Raw genomic sequence first — 21,713 nt, forward strand, 5'->3', positions numbered from 1 at the left:
GTGTGGTGGTTGGTGACTTCTATGTTCTGTATGTGAAAGCAAGCATCTGACATAGTGCATTTTTTTATTCAGTTTCAGAATTATAAAATGTACCTTTCCAGCAGGAAATTATACCTTTGTTGTGCTTGGGCTTCACTCTGCACTCCTATATTGACCATTTGATCATTTCCTCCAAAGGAAGGTCCTGTTGGAAGCCTCATTTTCCTCAAATTTCAGCAGCTAAATTGTACTCCTAATTGATGGCAACATCATGAAGATTTCTTGGTTGATTGTAATGCTGGTTTAAAGGATGTTAAGGAATGAAGTGTGGACGGAATTGTTTTGCTCCTTAATCTATAAAACTAAGGCTCACTCATTATTGATTGACAAAGTAGATGTTCCTATCAAAATGTTTTTTGTACATCAACTACTTTATAATAGTCTTTGTAGATGATATTCTACATTATAAGGGATGTCGATTTATTTGCCAAAAAAAAATCTACATGGTGCTTCAGCAATTAGTCTATATATGTATTGTCCATTTTTCTTCCATTCTGTACAGTAAAGTATTGGACCTATTCCGTGCTTATATATGATTTTGTGCTTGTGATGGAAATGGAAATATGGAAGTTAAAATTGATAGTGTTTGTAGATTCACTTATTGCTTTTTAGCTCGATGAGAGTATTCATTTGTGGATAGTGGAGACGGTTATCTATATGACATGGCAGAGTATTCAGATATATAGTTAATTCCTAAGAGTAAGCTGACACCTACAGACCTACTTGAGCTTATGTTCATTAAACTAATGCATATGATGGGGCCAGCTTTTGGTAAGAGTGTCATTGTGTTAGTGCATACGCACTAACATCTATATCACTGTTAGTAATTTCTAATTTACAAATATATGCAGATAATACAACTGGCGATGGTCCTGAACACACACAACTAGCAATGAAAACACCAAACGAATACACCAGGGATATCGGCAAACCCAGTTCAATTCAATTCTTCGATTTTCAGTGTAAAAGTGCCTACCTCTAACCATAACTACCTCTAACCGAAGAGCGGCGCGGCGAAGTGCGTGTCACCCTCTAGTCCGTTTGCATTTACCTTCAGTTTGACCTTTGTGTAACTTGTGAACTCAGGGTATATACCTGAAGTTTTCGTGGACTAGAAGTAAGAAACCAAGAACCACTCCCGAAATCTGACCCCCTTGGTCCACTGTAGCTGTAGACGGTAGCATAGCTACCTTCTTTCTGAATGCTATGCTGTGATTATGTATTGATAGCCTACATTTTTGTGGTAAGTTGCTCCAGTCCCACCCTCGATGTCAGCAGCCATGTTGCAAGGCACATGGCGGTGGGCTAGGGTTAGATTGCAGGAAAGAAAGCAACAAATATCAACCAAGGATGAAGATGAGGTCCATTAGATAATTGAATGCAAAATTTGACTGCTTGTTTTAACATATTTTAGTGTTTCATGCATTTAGATAGTTCATCCATTAATAGTAATGTGTGCTATTATCCACATTTATAATCCTCTTCTTTTGGTTATTCTTTTTCAGTACAACATGGAATCCAGATGGGTTGTACTGCTTGTGATTATTTTGCTTGCGTTGCAAATTCATCCCGCTCGCTGTCAGCAAGAGCCAGCGATTTCTCCACGTACCTCCACACCTATTATTGCCAATAACCCCTGGTACACCCTTGCATCTCTTTCAGTGAATTTGCTGGTATTTGTAGTGAAAATTAAATAAGAATCTGAATGTCCATTTTAATGAACATTTCCAGTGATAACACCACCATAGTTTGCTCCCGGATGGAATCCACGAAGGACCAGCTTGTGCCCTGGCTGTCTTTCACTGTGTCCTTCGTCATATTTTTCTGTCCATTGTAAGTTAAGTTAGCATTTTACTATTTGTACTACATTATAAACAGTAGCCATACTGAAATCTAATCTAATATTTTTCAGCTTGCGTATCAAAGAGTAAGCCCAATCCACGAACTGATGCACAAACATTCTTTTGGTGGTTTTTGTTTGTTGGTTTTCTGGATTATATTCTTTGGATCTGGTATTTTAAGGAATGCTCTGATCCACATTATTCAGCATATCCTGTGTTACTGACCTGCTGTTTTGGGTGCGGTATACACATGATCTTGTCTCTTATAGTTACAGTGATGACTTGGAATTCTGGGGTAATACAATTTACTGTTATTATTTAAATGCAATCCTGCATGTGTTACATGTCTACGGAAATATGTTTATATGACTATTTCTTTGTTTGTATAATATTTACATTGTAGGACCAGCGAGTAAGATGGGGAATTAAACTGATAATCTTCGTCGTTGTCGGTGGTGGAATTCTTCATAAAATACATAGACAAGCACTTGGCTGGATAGGAGTAGCACTGAGTGTACTGTCTCATTCTTTCCGTATTGGATCCACGGTCTGTCTTATGTCTAGTTGTTTAGACACTGATACTACCTTTACTAATTCCATTTATGAAGGAACAAATTTTAAGTGCCCTTGGTTTGTGTTTCTATTGTTACATCTAGGTTATTAATCATACTTCTATAAGATGCATGTTAACGGTTTTACATCATGTTTGATGACTTCAGTATTAGGCATACCCAGTTTAATTACAAAACCACTCATTTTCAGCTGTCCAAGTTTTTCCCCCTTAAATGCAAGGTCGGGAATATCAGAGGTGTTCTTATTATTTTTGCATGTTTGTTTCAGACAAGTATATATTTTAAAAAATCGTGTTAACAGTCAGACAAATTAAGCTCCGATGGATCTGTAAACTAAACGGAGGCATATTCCTATGGTATTAATTCGCATTGCTACGATTCTAGTGCTATCTCTTTATGTTTACATAGTTTCTAGCTAGACTATATGAAATCTCCATGTATAAACAAAATAATACGTATAGATCATAAATTCGTATTCTACAATTAAAAAACACAACCTGGTGCGATCCCAGGAAAAAAAGAGTATACATATTGGACAACACGGAATCATACAATGTTTAATTCTCATGGTGGATCATAATAATACTTAGGTATCAAGAAAGATAAAAATATTCTAGATTTGGCTAGCATTTACATAATATAGGAAACTGATTTGTTAGTCACTTACTCATGTATATTCTTATTCTTACTGTAAGAAATTAAATTGGTGAATTTTTGAGTCACCATAGTGATGCTAGAGTCTTGTTCAAGTCTGCAGCTGTGGTATGGATAAAGGAAAATGCAGCTACTTTTGTTTTTCACTTGAATGCAATATGACTACACACCATTGCTGTTTTATTTTTTCAAGGAATATACTTGTGGTACTGAACTCTACCTTCGCGTGGAGTCACTGTGGCATTGACTAAATATATCATCTTGTTGTTTTGGTGTGTAGGTGTACTATGCCAAGATTAATCGGTATCTGTTTATTGCCTCCTTGGTGGGATCAGTAAATGGATTCTTGTGGCTTATCCATCCTCAGCTATGCATTTCAGAGGAATACAAGGTACGAATTAATTATATTGTGGATAGGTATGTTGCATATATATGTCTTCACTTTTTACGTTGCCCCATTCTTTTCCAATGTACCTAGCAATCTTCTAAACTTCTAATGCAACTTTTATGCTTCAAATATGTTGTTAAGTAACAAGTAAGTATATAGTTCATTTGAGAAAAAATATATTATATTTTTAACATATTATCTCCACAGAATTATGTTGCCATCTCCTTGATGGTAACCGGTGACCCCCCAACTTCGTGGCGTATTAAGATGAATTCGTTGGTGATTGAAGTGGTGATTTAGATTGAAACACAGTTATCACCAAATCTTGATTCACTGGATCAATGTGCAAGAAACAGATATATTCAAGTGTAACTAGGTCGGTGCTCGTGGTTGCTACGGGATCACAAATAAGCTGAGTTAGACACGTGGCATGGAAGATCAATGGAAAAACATACGTGTAATATGACCGTTTCATGGGTACAATGAGAAAAAAAGACAAGGAGGCAGTTGCAGGCAGTGACTAAAACAATCATAGGAGGGTTGCAAGATTTAAATATACATGAAACTAAAATTTTGAGATGCGGAAGGATAGGCACATGGAAGAAATACGACACAAGGAAAAAGATTGGGAAAGAAGGAAGGTAGGCCCAGTAAGAATGAAGAGTTGGGAGTGAAATCACCCCCAATTCCAGTCTTTATAAGGGCATGAACTATGAGGCGCTAGAATGGTGTGGTTTCAGCCTCCACGCATGAAAAAAAACAACGGGGCCATCGTATGGATAATTTCTATCCAGCCGAAGCAGCATCACCTCGGCTGCCCCACGTACGTCCTTTCCAGCTTGTGCCTTTTCCAGTTCTACCGCCGTCCTTCAGTTCTTGTTCGTCCTTTCCTTTCTTTTTTTACCTTTCTAACACTTTATTACGGTGAGGAAGCAGCCTCTTCTGCAAGATCCCGTCTCGGTCTGCAAGCATCAGTCTTTTTCCCTTTCTCCTCCACGTCAGAAGCTCGTCCAACGTGGATCAACGGGGCAGCGGTCCAAGCTGGAGCGTTGGTCATGCCCTAAGTAGGAAATACATTATTGCTAATAACATTTTTATTTTTGTACATGATGATGTAACCATTAGATTAGCTTGACCTTATGAATGCGCTTCATGTTTACTTACATGTTGTACTCCCTCCTTTTCTAAATATAAGTCTTTTAAGAGGTTTTATTAGGGACAACATATAAGAATGGCGTTTTGGAGGCCGAGCTCCATGGAGGCCTTTATTTTTGAAAAATTCAAATTCAAATTTTTATGGTTCAAAAAATTCTGTAAAAAAATGCATGTATGTAAGGATGTAACCGACATGTGTTTTAAATTTCAGGTCAAAATACTTTAAAACGTGATCTGTATAAAAAAGACAAATTCATGGTCTGAAATGATGAATAGTAACATGTGTTAAACAGCCTCAGATTTGTCTTTTTTGCACAGCCCTCATTTCAACGTATTTTGTTCTGAAAATTTACACACTTGTGTATTATACCTTCATTTATCTATTTAATTTTTTCAGATTTTTTTGAAACATTAAAATACAATTTTTCACTGAATTTGAAGTTTGAATTTAAAGGTCTCCAGTGAGCTCGGGAGCCAAAAGCAATATTCGCAACATACGGATGTATATAGACATACTTTAGATATAGATTCACTCATTTTGCTTCGTATGTAGCCTCCCTAGTGAAATCTTTAAAAAGATTTGTATTTAGGAACGGAGGGAGTAATAATCAGAAATTTGGAGCAAGAAACACAACTCTATCTTCCCATGTCGAGGGGAGGTGCATATATGCATAAATTCCACGTCATGCTGATATCATCAAAATTAGTTGCCAAATCCAAAATTTGAAAATTCAAAAGAATTTTCTTCAATGATGATATCAGGATTAGTTGTCAAATATAAATTCCTCCCATTATAAATCTGTAGCATTAACTCTGTTTGACTAGGGCTTCAGGACAATATCTCAATTTATTATGTCAGATACTTCTGTTGGCCACAGGCTACCATGTTACTTCTTCTATCCCCCCCCCCCCCCTCCCTCTCTCGTAATCTGGGTCAAATTTTGACCATATATGTAGGCACCAAAATATAAGTTGTATGTCTATCTTTTTGTGGGTAAATTATATGTCACTAAATTTATATCGTCCAATTCAAAATTAAGAAAAACTTTCAATGTTAGTATTGTTTTTGTTAATCAAATTCATGGTCAAAAAACTTGATGCAAGATACTAGGAGGACTAATAAATCAAGACGGAAGAAGTAGTATTAAATGGTTACCATATATATTACTCCCTCTGTCTCAAAATAAGTGTTTCAATCTTAGTACATCTTTGTATTAGAGCTAGTACAAAGTTAACACTTATTTTAGGACGGAGGGAGTAGTATTTAGGTATTGCAAAGTTATGTAGGTCCATGCTTGAGTATTGAAGTCCTATCAGCTAGTAGAGATGTTACCATATCATGAGAATATTATCGTGCAGATCTTACATGGATGGAGAACAATGCTCAGTCGGTAACTTGGTAAAGAAATACCATGTTAACAGAACAACGATAAAATGACAATTACTAATTGTATTGTGGCAATGAGGCTAAAAGCAGATTGTAAATTGGATTAACCTTTGAAGAGGTGAAAAATGTTTAATTTTAGTTATGGGAATCCTAGTGATATTATGCTTGCATTTATTGGCCTCTTGACTGTTGCATGCATGAGTGAGAGAGATGGTGTTTTGTTGCATGGTATTGTTAGAGTGTGGCCCTTGCTGCGCGAGCCCTAACCTAATAATTAGATCAATTATTTTTTACCACTCATAAACTACACGTTTGCTGATGTGCCACTTGACATACGTGCTTTGCTTACACGTTAGATATGAATTCCAAATTCTCTTTTTTTGTGTGTGAAAAGGACTTACATTTTTTTCTTTGCGAAAGGGTGCCTTAACGTTATTCTCTTATCAGTGATCTCTGTTAAGTCTAGGTAGAACATTATCCACAACATGCACATGGAAATAAGTCGAGCCAACCTAAATGGATCTTTTCACGTACAATTGGAGAACTGTTTTCTATAGGGTGCACACTGCTGGAAAAATTCCCAATTAGTTGTGTCTATTTATTTACCGCTGGCCTTTATACTCTACTCTAGCAAGAACTAAATTGGATGTATATAATGTGGCCTAATTCTGCTTCAACATTAATGTGGCCTAACTAGCATTATGTCAAGAAAATATACGCCCTCCGTTGCCTAATGTAAGATGTTTTAACTTTTATTTGAATCGGATGTATATTGACGTGTTTTAGTGTGTGTTCATTCATTTCAATCAGTATGTCGTTCATATCGAAATATCCAAAACATCTCATAATTAGAGACAAATGTGGTACTTCATAAAGAGTCTTACTAGTTAGCAACACAAGGAGTTAAGACTCGCCACTTCTAATTAAACTAGTAGATGATATATGTGCGTCAGTGTAGTGATTAATTGTAATATTTATTATGGAATCAAAATGGAAACTAAAATAGATATAATATATTATATTTGCTTATTATATATGTTATATTTGCTTATTATATAGTGTTGTAAATACATATATAATATAAGTACTATTTCTCATACATGTTGAGAGAAATATAATTAGTATGGTTGATGAGATGGTGAGTTGGGATATGTGCACATCGAGAGAGAATATAACATTTCCCATGCATGTTAGAAGTAGTGGGTGACGAGGTGGCATGTGTGCACTTTTAAGGGTCAACTACTTAGGTATATACATGATTGGATTTGGTGCGTCCCGTTCCTCCTATGTCCACCAACCTGATTTTTCTTTGTTTCAGTGTTTGCGCTCTGCTAGATAGAAACATCTTGCATTTAATCCAGCAAATGTGCAGTGGCAATATTTCCTAGTTTTCTAGTATAAAAAGAATATCTAAATCAGCTACGGACATGATTCAGTAACGCGTGTTTCCAACAGCTAGAACCTTCTCTAAAGGTGGTCCTTTGCTTGTGTAGTTTTAATGAGTAGGCACAATGGTTTCTTCTGGTCAACCTAAAATTTAATCCTCGGTCTGCCACTGCTACATACTCCTAACTGCAGGATATAACTGAATGGTTGCAAAAGTGTAACCTTATACTCCCTCCGTCCGAAAATACTTGTCGCTCAAACGGATGTATCTAGCATTAAATACGTTTAGATACATCCATTTGAGTGACAAGTATTTTCGGACGAAGGTAGTATATGATATGTAATGTAAAACTTCGTATTATTTTCTTCCTCAGATCGGATCTTATGTTATTGGCTGCCTACGGGGACTCGAGACCTTCTTATGGTTACGTCGTTCAATTGCTGAGAAGTTGTCCGAGATAGAGGGAAAGATCATTCAGCTTCCTGCTCGAACTCTGCCTCATGCTGAATCTGTGCCACAACATTTGCTTTGAGTTAGGTAAGTCGTGATTACACCCCCTTCTTTGCGAAATGTTTGATCACTCTTTTGACTGTCCAAATCGATGCTTGGATCTATAATTAATCCAATAATGTGTGGGTTCATCTCAAAAAAAGGTGTGGATCATGTTATACTATCATTTTGAGAGTTCAAACTGTATTATCCATGTTCAAAAGCACATTCTTGAAGGTGGATTTGTTGTAATGATCTCGTTTCTATAAGCAGGTGTCGACTGACTGAAGGTCAGCAAAGGTTGGTGAATCTAGCTGGTAGCCTGTTAAACACTACTGAGGTCGTGGGCTGAAGCTGAAGAATGGAATGGAAACTATGGTGTTGGCAACTGCAAACAAATTTCCTGCTGTTGGATACGGAAGAATACCTTCCCTGGATGCACTTTCTTGTACATCGTTCCTGATATGTTGTTGGTGGCGCGTCGTATGTTTCAGCAACCGTGTGTTGTTTTGGTGCAACAAAACAATGTGATGGAATTGCCAAAGGATAGGGGGGCCGGGTTCAGTTCAATTAACCACACGATAATACTGCTATAGGTGGGTAAAATCTCTCATCAATCATACATTCATACTGTAGGAAAACTTGAGCATGCAGTTGTGTACGTGCAAAACTTAGGAAATGCATGATCGATGTTGATATATGCGGGGCAACAAATGCATAATTTCGCGCAGATAGCTAGCATGTATTCCTTCCTCTGAGAACCATCTATAATTCTTCAAGGTTTTATAAGGAAGATGGATACTTGCATTCACGTAGGGCCGATTGTTCGAAATTTCTATACAATCCAAAGCTGTCATCATAAGATAAAGAAAAAGAAAAAGGCTATGTATTCACTTAGAAAATCTCCAATATTCTTTCTTTCTGGCACCCAAACAGATTAGCAGCATTGTACTACTATCTTATGATGACAGCTTTGGATTAGCAGCATTGTACGTCAGGTCGTTTGAGAAGTGGACATTGATAATATCGTCTCATGCTTACTATCAACCTTGTACTACTATCAATCTGATACTACTACTCCCTCCGTTTCTAAATATAAGACCTTTTAAAGATTACACTATGAACTATATACGGATGTACATAGACATATTTTAGAGTATAAATTCACTCGTTTTGCTCCGTACGTAGTTTCCTAATGAAATCGTCTTATATTTTGGAACGGAACGGAGGGAGTAGTATATAGCGAGGTAAAGAAAAGAAGTACCGACGGCTGCATTACCGGAGGGAGGCGGCTAGGCGAGGGGCGAAAACCAGTTCTGCGGAGCGAACACGGTGCAGGGCGTGACGGCGCCACCCATCCTCGCCTTGCACCACATCCACGTCGGCGTGCCGGTGCCGGAGCGGGCATCGCCTCCCCGGAGTAGCCGCACCTGGACCTCGAACTCCACGGCGCCGACCTTCTCCGCCGCCGCGATGCGGCCGCGCAGGCTCTCGGGCAGCCCGGAGCCGTCGTCCCAGTCCCACGCCAGCCTGAACGGCACCTCGCGCGCCCCGTTCCACGGCACGCAGAAGTCGGGCGCGCGGCCCGACGCGACGGTGTAGCCGCCGTAGGTCACCGCCCCCTCCCCGTGGTGGTAGCAGCTCCCCGTGGCGCGGCGGTTGCTGGCGTGCAGGACGACGTCCAAGGCGGCCCGGTGGCGGGTGGACGCCATCGCGGCCGGAGCCCCTACGCTGCCGTTCCTCGGGATCGCCGGCGTCAAGCGGGCGGAAAACACGCGCGGCGAGTCGTAGGTGAAGTAGCACCACAGCGTCCATAGCAAGCCGATCGACACGGCGAATTCGCAGATGGTGGAGATGATGTACCTGGGGCAGTTGAGTTTGAGCGCCGGCCTCTTGATGAAGTCGCCGCCAAGGACGGTCGGAAGATTGCGTCGGGGCTTCCTCGCCGGGTACTGTATTTGCTTGGACAGATTCAACGAGGCTCGCACGAGTCGGAAGAGAAGAGATGCCATGTTGCCGTGTACCGATCTTCCCGGCCGGCCGGCCGGTAGGGAACGTGCGCCTACTACGAATTCTTGTTGTACTAGTTTTTCTTAGTGTTTTCTTTTTCTTTTTGGATTGCCTGGGGCAGTACGCCAATATATAAGGTCGATCTGTTGAGGTGGTGCAGAACCTGATTTCAGTCGGTTTCTTATCTACGGAGTATATGGTTGGCGAACGTAACCACGATGGCCTGTGAAGCTTGTGTTCCGGTAGCCCGCGTTCTTTTATCCCTTCTCCTCCTACTTGCAATTTTAAATCAGTAGAACAAGGACCATGATAAGTGCCACACGTCTGTTACATGAAAGTGACGTCAGAATGATAATTTTAATTGTCAAGCATGACAACTTTAGTGTTTCAGTTTATTTTGGATAAAGATTTGTCGTGTGTCTTCTGTAAAAACAAAAAAGAAAAAGGAAAAGTCTTACCTTTCACCGGCTGATCCGCGCGATCCATCCGTCGGACGCTCGTCCGATGGATCTCGCCTCGACCTAATAACCGTTTTCTGAAACTGGACCGTTGTTTCAGAAACTGGGTAGTTGTTTCAGAAATTGGAACAACGTCTAATCGCGAACCGTTTCCTGAAACTGGATCGTTGTTTCAGAAACTGGGCAGTTGTTTCAGAATCTGGAACAGCGTGGTGACCAGCTTCCCAGAGGCCGGGAGCACGTCGGCAAGGTCGGACCTGTGGCGGCTGCGAACGCCGAGGGCGACTGCGGAAGGTCAGTGTTGGGCACGATGAGCAGCGTTAGTAAGGACCGCCTGGACGTCGACGACAGCGGCCGGAGGAGCGCCAGCAGCAGCCCCGCCAGCACGAGGAGGATGAGGCACCGCGAGATCTGTCCCCGCATCTATTGTTTTCGCAACGCGGCTATTGTTTCTGCAACTCGACCTCTGTTTCATGAACTATTGAGTGCGGGAACGTAGATCGGACGGCTGCACCGATACATCCAACGGTCGTTGAGGTGGCGGATGTTTACTAAACATCCGTCGGTGGACGCGTAACAGCCCCCACTAAAGACTTGTTGTGTGTCACTAAAATTTATCATCTTTGCGCGATTGAAATTGCTATTGAAAAACATCAGGGTCGAAGTGTCATACATCAGCGTGCGTCACTTATTCATTTGAATAGAAAAACCAATCTATTAAACATGAATCAAATTCAGTAATCATGTATCGGATAATAATTAATACAAATAAAAATGAAAGAAAAACTCGACCACAAACGATCAAACTCGGCATTTACATCTACTAGTAATCATCAATAAACCAAATTGATTGATTTTTTTATTAAAACAAACTGATTGAATAAACCATGCACAATCGTTTCGATCTGACTACACCCATAGGCTATAAGCGTCTGCATCCAGTACGGGCTAATATCCGAGACCCAATTCTGCCGAGCAAACACGGTGCATGGAGCCCCGTCCGACGGCTTCGGCCCACCCGTCGTCACCTTGCACCGCATCCACGTCGGCCTGGCCGAGCCGTCGTCGCCCCGGAATAGCCGCACGTCGACCTCGAGCTCCACCGAGCCGGCACGCCGCTCCGCCGCCATCTGGTCTCCGAGCAACGCAGGCAACGCGACACCGTCGTCGGCCCATGCCACGACCGTCACGTCCCGCGCATCCATCGTGCCCACGCAGAAGCGCGGCGTGCGGCCCCACGCGACGGTGAGGCCGGAGTAGAGCACGGCCGCCTCGCCGTGGCGGTAGCACCTGTCCCCGGGGCGCCGGTTGACGGCGTGCAGGGTGATGTTGAAGGCGGTACTGGTACTGGAGATTGGATCGGCTGGAAGCGCCGTCTGGGGATCCTCGGGACTCGTGGCCTCGCTGAGCTGAAGGGAGAATTTGGGAGGCAGGCCGTTCAGGCGGAAAAACATGCAGCCGATGGGTAGCCAGAAGAAGAGGGGAATCCAGATGACAGCGACCGCGGCATTATTTAGATCCTCACGCAGGGAATACAGGTTTCGAGACTTCATGGTGCACTTGATCTTCGATGCCCTGCCCCTGAGGCTTCTCGGTGATGGCCTGTTTGCTTTTCTAAGAGCTGCCTGTTTGTGATTTTGTAGGCTGACGACCTAGCTAGGTAGTTCGGCTGGGAACCGTCACCTGACCTGGTTCATCTCTCTACCGTTTTTATGTTCAAAAAACAATATTCCGCGTAGCCAGCCGATAAACCCGATTGGGGCCGTCTGATTTCCTCCCGTGCGTCTTTCTCGTGTTTTTTCTCTGAATATAAAAAGTCAACCGCTCCCTCCCCGCCGCACGCGCTCCCCTTTGCCGCACAAGTCGCTGGCGCCATGGTCGCGGAGTCCGGTGTCGTCGCAGCCCTTCCCGCGTCCTCGTTGCAGCACAAAAGTTCGACACCCTCGCGCCTGGTCAGGGTGGTCGTAGTGGCTCCGTCATGATCACCGGTACAGCGCCATTGCCTATGGTTGCGAATTATTTGTGATTCAAAATCCATGACCCACATATTAGGCCATTGTTGTGATATCACTAATGACGAAATAATGAGACCGGTGGGTAAACACATTGATCATATCTCATACTCCCTCTGTCCTAAAATAACCGTCTCAAGCTTAGTACAACTTATTTTCGGACGGAGAAAGTATGATTTTATTTGTATGACGCTTCTATGGACCTGCACAACTTTTATTTTCGTTTTTTCAAGTTCTTTGTTTTTGTTTGTCATATTATTTTTACAGTTCAAAAAAAAAAGAAATGCAAGAACAAATTACAACTGCCATAAACTTAAACAAAGTGTTAGTGCATTTCGAAAAATGTTTAACATGTTGTTGGAAAATGTTCTACATGCAAAAAATATGATATAATGTGTATTTTAAAAATGTTTGTCTTGCACTCATAAATTGGCATGTATTAAAAATTTCTTATGTAACATTTTGAATAATTGTATTAAAAAATTCAGATGAGTCACCCGCTCACCGTCACGTGGGATGGACGTACGTTCGTATATGGAAGGAGGCACCGTACTTGCACGACCGGATAAGTTCGAGCATCAATTTTATGTATTTGGTGACGTTAAACACCAAACTGATCGTGCAAAACAAGTTAAGGCACCTTCAGTATATTTAACTTCGTATTTTGATGGGTGTGTGACAATTTTGCTCACTCCTCAAGTTGCGTGAATGTTTCGCACCCGTCTCATCAATGTCATTGTCAACCAACGAATGCGCGGTAGCGCAGAGTGCAATTATTTTACAACATTAAAATAGCGTTTTAACGTCCGTACACGTGTGATAGGTTTTTCATACGTTGTAAAATTTAGCGCGTCGTTGTAATGCTTCATCAAACGCGGTAAAATATAACGCACACCCAACTTTAAAAGTTTTTTTTCACTCAAACATAGAACAAAAAGATCAAACATACACAAAATAAAATAAACAATGAATAGTTCAATGACAAATATTAAAATTCAAATTCAAATTCAAATTTATAACAAGCAAATTCAAATTCAAACATGCTAAAATAAAAATACACCTAGACTCCTCCTCCTCCTCGGTGGTGTAGCCCGACGACGTAAACGCGTCTTCCCATCGAGGATCATCCGAGTCCCAGCTCGACCCTGCGGGTTGTCTATTTAGGCATTCGCCAGTGCCTTGCGTGCACGCTTGTCCTGCAGACTCGCAACACTCTTCATCCTTCTCTACGCCTAGAACTCGTTCTCGACGTCGACGTCCTTCGGGAAATGCTCGCGCCACGCCGTCATGTCATCCTCGTCCCTATCAACGGCGAGGAGGCGGCGCTCCCGATTTTGCTGGACGAGGCGGTCCTCCTCGATGACTAGACGCGGGGGAGGTGCGACATCCGGCGCCTGCTGGCGCGTCTAGATGTTGTTGAAGTTCATCTGTGTATGAGGCCGACCAAGGTGCCATGCTATCGTGTCGTATGGCGGTTTCGAATATGTCGAGCCCGAGGCGTGTATCGCTGGAGCGGATCTCCGCAAAACATATGCCGGAGGGACGGAAGCGGACGCTGCGGTATCCCGAGCTGCTCCGAGGGCATGGCGACATGGTGGGCCGCGGGGCAACGGGGCGTTGGAGGCGGGGAGAAGGCGCGGCGGCGGCGATGCGTGAGAAGAGGCGGGGAGAAAGCACGAGATGGAAATGAGGACGACAGGTGAGCACGACGTCGTGCAAGATTTATTGCACTCGCTAGCCGACGCACAGCCATAACTAGTGTGCGGGTTGCCGCTTTTCCCCGCACGCGAAAAAATATTTTTCGGCCACCAACGTTTCACGTTTGTGCTAGAGCGCATCGCGCAGCGCTCGCGCGCCAAACTACAGTTTTTATCGGACGTGTCTTTTATAGCATGCAGGCTGGAGATGCTCTAACATTGCATACCCTGGAGTGGAAAAATTTCAGATGATGCTAAACTTAATGAACACTAACAACTTTGTATTTTCTATGAGGGGTTACCCTATAAGGCTGGCCATAGTGGGGGTATCATAGCTAGTAACATAGTCTTGGGACTAGCAAACATGGTGATGTGGCAAGTAATTAAAGAAGAGAGAGAGGATTATAGTAACATAGGTAGATACCGTATCATGTCAAATGCTATGCTACTATGTGTCATGCATGTTAATAAATAAGAACACATATGATACTAGTTTATGATACTATGCACTATGAAGGTAGTATCATACAATAGTAACATATGCATGATACTATTATATGTTACTCCCCACTATGAGCAGCCTAAAACACATAGTACGGTGCATTAAATTAGGTGCTGCACTTAATGAAAACTAGCAAAAGGAATTGACATCAAGTGCAATTAAATAAGTGGGATGTGGCATAGCCCCTTAGGCTGGCCATAGTGGGGAGTAACATATAGTAGTATCATGCATATGATACTACCTTCATAGTGCATAGTATCATAAAATGGTATCATAGATGATCTTATTTATTGACATGCATGACACATAGTAGCATATCATTTAACATGTTACGGTATCTATCTATGTTACTCTAACCCTTTTTTTTAATTGTCTGCCACATCAGCATATTTGCTAGTCCCAAGTACATGATACTATCTTAGTTAGTCCCACTATGGCCAGCCTTAGGCTGCTCATAATGGGGAGTAACATATAGTAGTATCATGCATATGTTACTATTGTATGATACTACCTTCATAGTACATAGTATCATAAACTATTATCATAGGTGATCTCATTTATTGACATGCATGACACATAATAGCATAACATTTAACATGATACGATATCTACGTATGTTACTCTAACTCTCTCTCTTCTTTAATTACTTGCCACATCAATATGTTTGGTAGTTCTAAGACTATGATAATAACTCTGATACCCCATTATGGCAGAATTACTGAATAACATAGCTCCATCAACGTCTTTTAGCAAATGACACCTTACCGCACGTCCTAGAGTAGAGGTCCATCGATGCACGATTGTCACCACCATGTCCTCGCAACTATAACTATTGTTGTCTCATAGCTACTAAAACAAATGCATTGCATGATTATGATATGCAGTTAAATATATTAATAACAATCATCTGGCTCCAACCATCTTTTCGTTATCACAACACACGGGGTATGAACAAATATTACAAAAATATAGCATATTATACAATGAACATCGTTTCGACGAAGACTATACCACATTACATCCATACCGTGTAAAAATAAGTTAGACTCGTCTATTTTTTCTTTGCTAATTACGTGGCTGATAGAGTTTACGATGCAAACAGTTTGGTACCTATGTCCCAATTAAGCACGTGTATTCACATTTGTTTTCAAAAAAAATATAATGTACATTATCGATTTCCCCACGTCCTCGTATTAGTGTGGTTATATGTCCCGCCCGCTACAATGTCCCACTGTAGCGAGCGAGAACTGGACCCAGTAACCAGTTGTTGTGCCACGATGATGTCATGCACGTTTTTCGTCTTTCTTCACAATTTATTTTGCATTTTTTACTTTTGTTTATATTTTATAATATTTAAAACATATATAATACAGAAATCGCTTTACATATTTTCTAGAGAATGTTAAATGTTAAATGCATAAAAAATAATAATAATCATGTGCATGAAAATGTTCGTTGCATTAAAAATTTGTCACATGTTTAAAATATGTAGGTACCATTTGAAAATAAATTCATGAAATATATATAAATATTTGAATAATTCATAAAAATATTATATACATTCAAAAAAGTGCATACAATTTAGAAAAATGTTTCACGAGCTTCCAAAATGTTTTTCTGACATTGAAAAAAATGTTTAGGTCGTGTTTGGGATGCCGTTTCGGTCAGCAACACCCTGTAAATAATACACATCTCACTGCGTCGTTTTGCTCTCAAGTGAAAATTGCTACTGGCTCTGTAAATTACATCTGTAAATTAAATACATGTGTATCTAAATACACTCAATCCAAGCACGTCCTTACTATGGAACAACAAGTTTCATATCATTAAAAAACTACTTGTCCTAGCCTTCCATGCCATAGCCAACCTTTAGAAAATTTTGCAGTAAGACAAATACAAGCTTTAACTTTTTAGTGAAATCGACAATGTACCTCTACGAAAATTGGTAAAGACCCTGTTATGATTGTCTTGATGGAACACTTGGCAACCTACTTTAGTAAATATCACATTGAAACCAAAGTCCGCTAGTCTATATACAGAAAGAAGATTGTAGCCAAGGGATTCAACAAACATGACATTTTGAATATAACTATCATGAGATATGTCCACCACTACTAGGAAAACTGTTTTTAACGACGGTGTATGTGGTCGTTAAAAGTCAGATTGTGGTCGTTAAAGGTCATTAACGACCACAATCTGCTGGTCGTAGCAGGCTCCGTCGTTAAAAGTATAACGACCACATACCTTTTGTGGTCGTTATTCTTCTAACGACGGCACGGTGTGTCGTCGTTGATCCCAAGGCAATAACGACCACAATTGTAGTATTAATGACCACTTTTGTCATTGTTAATAATGTTATCATGCTAGCGAAAGTATCATTAACGACCACTCTCTTCACACTTTGGTGTCCTTCCAAACCAGTTATATTTAGTATAACGTTACATTGAACAATCACTTTATGCAGCAACCAACATTCCAATATTAGCATCCACATTAATACAGAAACAAAAGATTCTAAATCAAAAGGACCATATCATCTTTTATTAATATAAATACCAATATTCTGACATTAAAATATCATGTAGAAAATTGAGTCGAAAGCACTCCTCATTGTATCACCAATGTATTTGATCATATATATCTAAGAAAAAGACAACTAGGAAAGATAATATTTATTAATCTTCAATCGAAGGACACCACCGTTCTTTGAATGGATATCATCGAGATTGCAATGCCACATTATGCTTCTATATATTACGATGAACCATCATTCCTACAAAATGTGAGTAGTTTATGAAAGTCAGTCCAAGTAAATAAGTGGTCTCGAAGTTTAATGACATGTAAATTCGATGTATGAAAACAGCTTACTTGATCATCTTTGCGTTCAGGATCAGAACTATCACTTGGAGATCTACCAGCCAAAAGACGCTTAATTTCTGATACTTCTTGCACCATGCCATTGACCTTTTCTTCGAGTACTTGTTTCTCTTGCTGTGAAGCTTGAAGTTGATAAACCAGTTCTGCCTTACTCAATGTTGGTCCTCGCAAATCTCTTGCTCTAATTCCACCTCCAAATCCAACTACGCGATCACGCCGCTTAGATGTATCACATTTCTGCATAACTTCATCATTTGAAAGACCAGGATTCAACTAAACTATGGTCTTAATTTGTGCCTGAAGTGCCAACGGTAAGTTATTTGCATCAACTTATATATCTAAGTAGGAATTTTACACTTGTTGTTCATTATGTAAGTTATTATGGTTAAATTAAGTCTTACATGTTTGGTGGATGTTGTAGAATCAACAAAGGATGTACCCTTCTTGTGTGCCTCCGAAAAAAGTTTATCCATACTCGGTGGCTTGTTTTCCTTGCCTCCCTGTTCCAACATATGCAAGTGACCATATTAGTTGAAATAAAAAAAGGCAAGACAAATCAGACTAATCTTATATTATTGGGAATGAAAAACAAGAAAAGTTAAAGTATGTACCATGTCCCAAATTATTTGTCTAAAGGGTTTACTGCCAGATCGATGAAGCATTTTGAGGTTAGCTCTATTTTGGGTATTTCTCTTGCTCTTCTTCTGTAGTTAAACAAGATTATATTGTCAACTCCACAAAAGGTTCAAAATTAAGAGGCAACATGAGAACTTACCAAAAACTCCTTGCTGAAGAAATGCTCCTTGACAAGCCATTCCCAATCATCCTTTGGAATATCTTTAGGTACGTTTTTCATAGCCTCCTGCATAGTATTGTTGGGTTTCACAAAATGGCGGTGCAAGTCTCCACGCCGGTTGATCCAAAGTTTCTTGACATGGTCTAATATCTCATCTTTGTACACATCAATTGCAATGTTCTCGTCAATGTTTTCAAACTTGTCCTAGATAGTTGTTCATAAAACAGAGTAACATAAATACAACAGTGTAGAAATTCAGGTTATATTGCTAGAACTTTGAACCAAACATACCTTAATTGCCTCAAATATATGTTTTCGAGCCGCGTCAGTAATATTGGACCATTCCTTTACCCTCATCGGGGTAATTCTAGGATTACGGACGATTCTACCCAAGTGACGTGCAAAACTTTTGGAAAGAGCACGGTTATTGTAAAACTGAACTTTAATTTTTTGGGACTCCATGAGATCAGCTACTTCCTTGCATTTATTCTTCCCACGGACCCTGCGCTTTTCACCTTTTTGAGTTCGTGCACCACTCAAAAGACATGTGTTAATCAAGTACGAAAAAAGGAAAAAACATTTGAGCTAAAATTTGAATTGTAGCAGTCGAAATGAAGCAACAAGTAACTGATTTCCATTGTTGAGCTTACTAGTCTTGGATGTAGTTGGTTCGTCATTGTTACCCTGCACTTCGTCATATTCCATATTTTCATCAACTAATCCAGTTGCATTGTTATGCTTACTAGTCTTTGAGGTAGCTACAAAGACATGGCTACCCTGGAATTCTTCACTTTCCAGATTTTCATTACCCATTAATTCATCTACACCATTTGCAGTGTCTGAAAATATACAACCAATCGGTCAGCATAGTGGATGAAGGAAAAATGAAAAGTTGACGTTTATCATACCATAAAAGTCATCCATATCATTTCCCATATCACCATAATTACTGGCATCAGCTTCATCACTCATACCTGCAATATATTTTGAGTTACTAAAGTATAGAAAAAATTCCTGGTACAACATATGATACTTAGAAACTCACTTTCAGAATCACCAGCATCCCAACTTGTAGGAAACAAGATTGGTGTATTTGTTGGCGCATCATTTCCCTCTATGAAAAACAAGCAACCACATTATATCATCCAGCACAAGATAGTTTGAATAATATTTTATGTTTGCGTACTACCTTTTGTAGCTAACTCGTACTTTTTCCACAGTTCCTCATCTTGCAAATGAGGACTGTGAGTAACCCTTTTTCTACTGAAATCTGCTATTTGACTTGATTTCTGTGGCAAGGTCCGCCTACTAATACCTTGGTGTACCAGTCCAGACTTATTCAGCTGTGAGTGGCATCTTTCCCGAGCTAATGGTGTCAAGTTTCCATACCTGTGATGACTCATTATGATGCCCTATACATATAGGGTTAGTTGGCTGTGTGCACAAAGGCTATACAAAGTACTATTGAATTAAATAAGTGAATGTTGATGTACTAAAAATGAATTACTAAATGCTAAATAAAGTAAGTACATGACTACTTGTCTCACTGTTTATTAACAAGGCAAAAACTAATATATGAAGCAAATCAATTACTACAGATTAAGAGTTGCATAAACTAGTGCCATCATGTTGTTCTCTTTCGACGTGATGTTGTCAAATTTTGAAGCAATTCATCTTCCTCGCCATTGTCAGGTTCAGCTTCAGACGCTTCATCATCAGACTGTCCATATGGTACACTATAAGCATGACGTGATGGGTTTTTCACAACTGTGTGCCATCCTTTTATAAGATTGTCCTTAACAAAAAACACTTGCGAAACTTGGCTAGCAAGAACGAAAGGCTCATCTGTCCGGAGCAAACGCTGCAGGTTAAGACTAACAATTCCATGCTTGTTGTCTTTCTTCATCCCATGCTCTTTGTCAAATACATCAATCCACTTGCAACGGAATAATGTCACACGCCTTCCACCTAAATATTGCAGTTCGACTATCTTTGTCAATATGCCATAATATTCTACTATATTAGCATTATCACCTTGTTCTGAAAGTACAACCACCCCACTGTTTTGTGTACAGAGGTGTCTATCTCGACTTTCGACACGATATCTGAATCCATTCATATCATAGCCAGTAAAACATGTTACATTTTCCAATGGACCACGTGATAGTGCCAAAAGGTCTTCAATGAGCTCACTCTTATCATGTCCGTGCAAGCTAGCTACCTATGGAGTGACAAATAGCTATGTTAAACTCTTCACATAAAGATAATACAAATGTACGTGCATATGTACGTACATATAGACTTTATTCTGGATTCTTTTATCTTACCTTTTCTTTGAACCATTGATTAAAATTCTGGTTCCACCTACTGGTAAATGGTTGCAGTGCACATCCCTCTTGACTACTGGAGTACTCACTATAATAATACAAAGTTTAATTGATATGGGCACGCAAAAATTAGTTCACTAAGAAGTTAAGAAGCTAACCGATTAATCAATACCTGATATATGGTTGAACTTCATCACAGTTTCTCAAAACATAAAATGGGCTTGCTCTGCTTCATGGAGACTAATATCTCGAGTTTTACGACCACCTGATGGCCTTCCATCATGATTAAATATTGACAGATAATAGTCGTCATCCCCTGGTGCATCATTCATTCTGCCTGGTCGATTATGCTTTGTCTGGACATCATCCAAATACCTAGAGCACAATGTAATGAACTCTTCCGCAATGTATCCCTGTGCAATCGAAGCCTCAGGACGTGTCATATTTCGCATTAGCGATTTCAGACACTTTATTTGTCTCTCAAAGAGATACATCCACCGATATATTGTAGGTCCACCAACAAGAGCCTCATTAGCCAAATGAATAGGCAGATGCATCATGACATCAAAAAAGGATGGTGGGAATTCCTTTTCAAGCTTACATAGTGTCACAGGTATTTGGGCCTGCATTTCATTAAGGTCTTCTACTGAAAGTGATTTGGAGTTTAATTTGCAAAAGAACTGGGAAAGCTCAACCAGAGGGTCATAAATATTCTGGGGAACAAGTCATCGCAGTGCAAGAGGAAGTAAATGATTTAGGATAACATGGCAGTCGTGGCTCTTCAGTCCAGAATTTTTTTTGTCTTCCATGTTAGTGCAGCGGCCAAGGTTTGAACAAAATCCATCTGGAAGTTCGAGGTCCTTAAAAAACCGAAGGAACCAAATCTTATTGGGCTGAAGCAAAGTGAAAGGTGCAGATGGAAAAGTTGATTTTTCTACTTCCTCGTCCGGATGCATACTTGGCCTTATTTTCATTAATTGCAAATCGCGCCGAGAATTTATGTTGTCCTTCGTCTTTCCTTTGACATACATAATTGTTCCCATGATACTATCACATATATTCTTTTCTATATGCATGACATCAATGTTATGGCGCAACAAAAGAGTTTTGAAATATGGAAAA

General features: G+C 40.2%; 2 protein-coding genes and 1 long non-coding RNA gene across 3 annotated transcripts; 1 reads left to right on the plus strand and 2 right to left on the minus strand.

Annotated features, from left to right (window-relative positions):
* Window positions 1-1,793: 1,793 nt before the first annotated feature.
* Window positions 1,794-4,709, plus strand: LOC123444258. The gene is made up of 6 exons (XM_045120923.1): window positions 1,794-1,872; window positions 1,952-2,175; window positions 2,284-2,427; window positions 3,387-3,497; window positions 3,702-4,317; window positions 4,431-4,709. The coding sequence occupies exons 2-5, from the start codon at window positions 2,131-2,133 to the stop codon at window positions 3,792-3,794; spliced, it is 393 nt and encodes a 130-aa protein (XP_044976858.1). The 5' UTR covers window positions 1,794-1,872; window positions 1,952-2,130; the 3' UTR covers window positions 3,795-4,317; window positions 4,431-4,709.
* Window positions 4,710-8,633: 3,924 nt separating this feature from the next.
* On the minus strand, window positions 8,634-10,136 carry LOC123444257. Its single transcript, XM_045120922.1, has one exon. It carries the CDS (start codon window positions 9,922-9,924, stop codon window positions 9,205-9,207), a length of 720 nt encoding a protein of 239 aa, XP_044976857.1. The 5' UTR covers window positions 9,925-10,136; the 3' UTR covers window positions 8,634-9,204.
* A 7,784-nt stretch (window positions 10,137-17,920) lies between these two features.
* On the minus strand, window positions 17,921-18,323 carry LOC123440167. The gene is made up of 3 exons (XR_006630291.1): window positions 18,244-18,323; window positions 18,080-18,172; window positions 17,921-17,968 (listed from the first exon to the last, which is right to left on the minus strand). It is a non-coding gene; the product is annotated as an uncharacterized LOC123440167 (long non-coding RNA).
* Window positions 18,324-21,713: the final 3,390 nt, after the last annotated feature.

This window comes from Hordeum vulgare, chromosome 3H, assembly GCF_904849725.1.
Source record: "Hordeum vulgare subsp. vulgare chromosome 3H, MorexV3_pseudomolecules_assembly, whole genome shotgun sequence".
NCBI classification, from domain to species: domain Eukaryota; kingdom Viridiplantae; phylum Streptophyta; class Magnoliopsida; order Poales; family Poaceae; genus Hordeum; species Hordeum vulgare.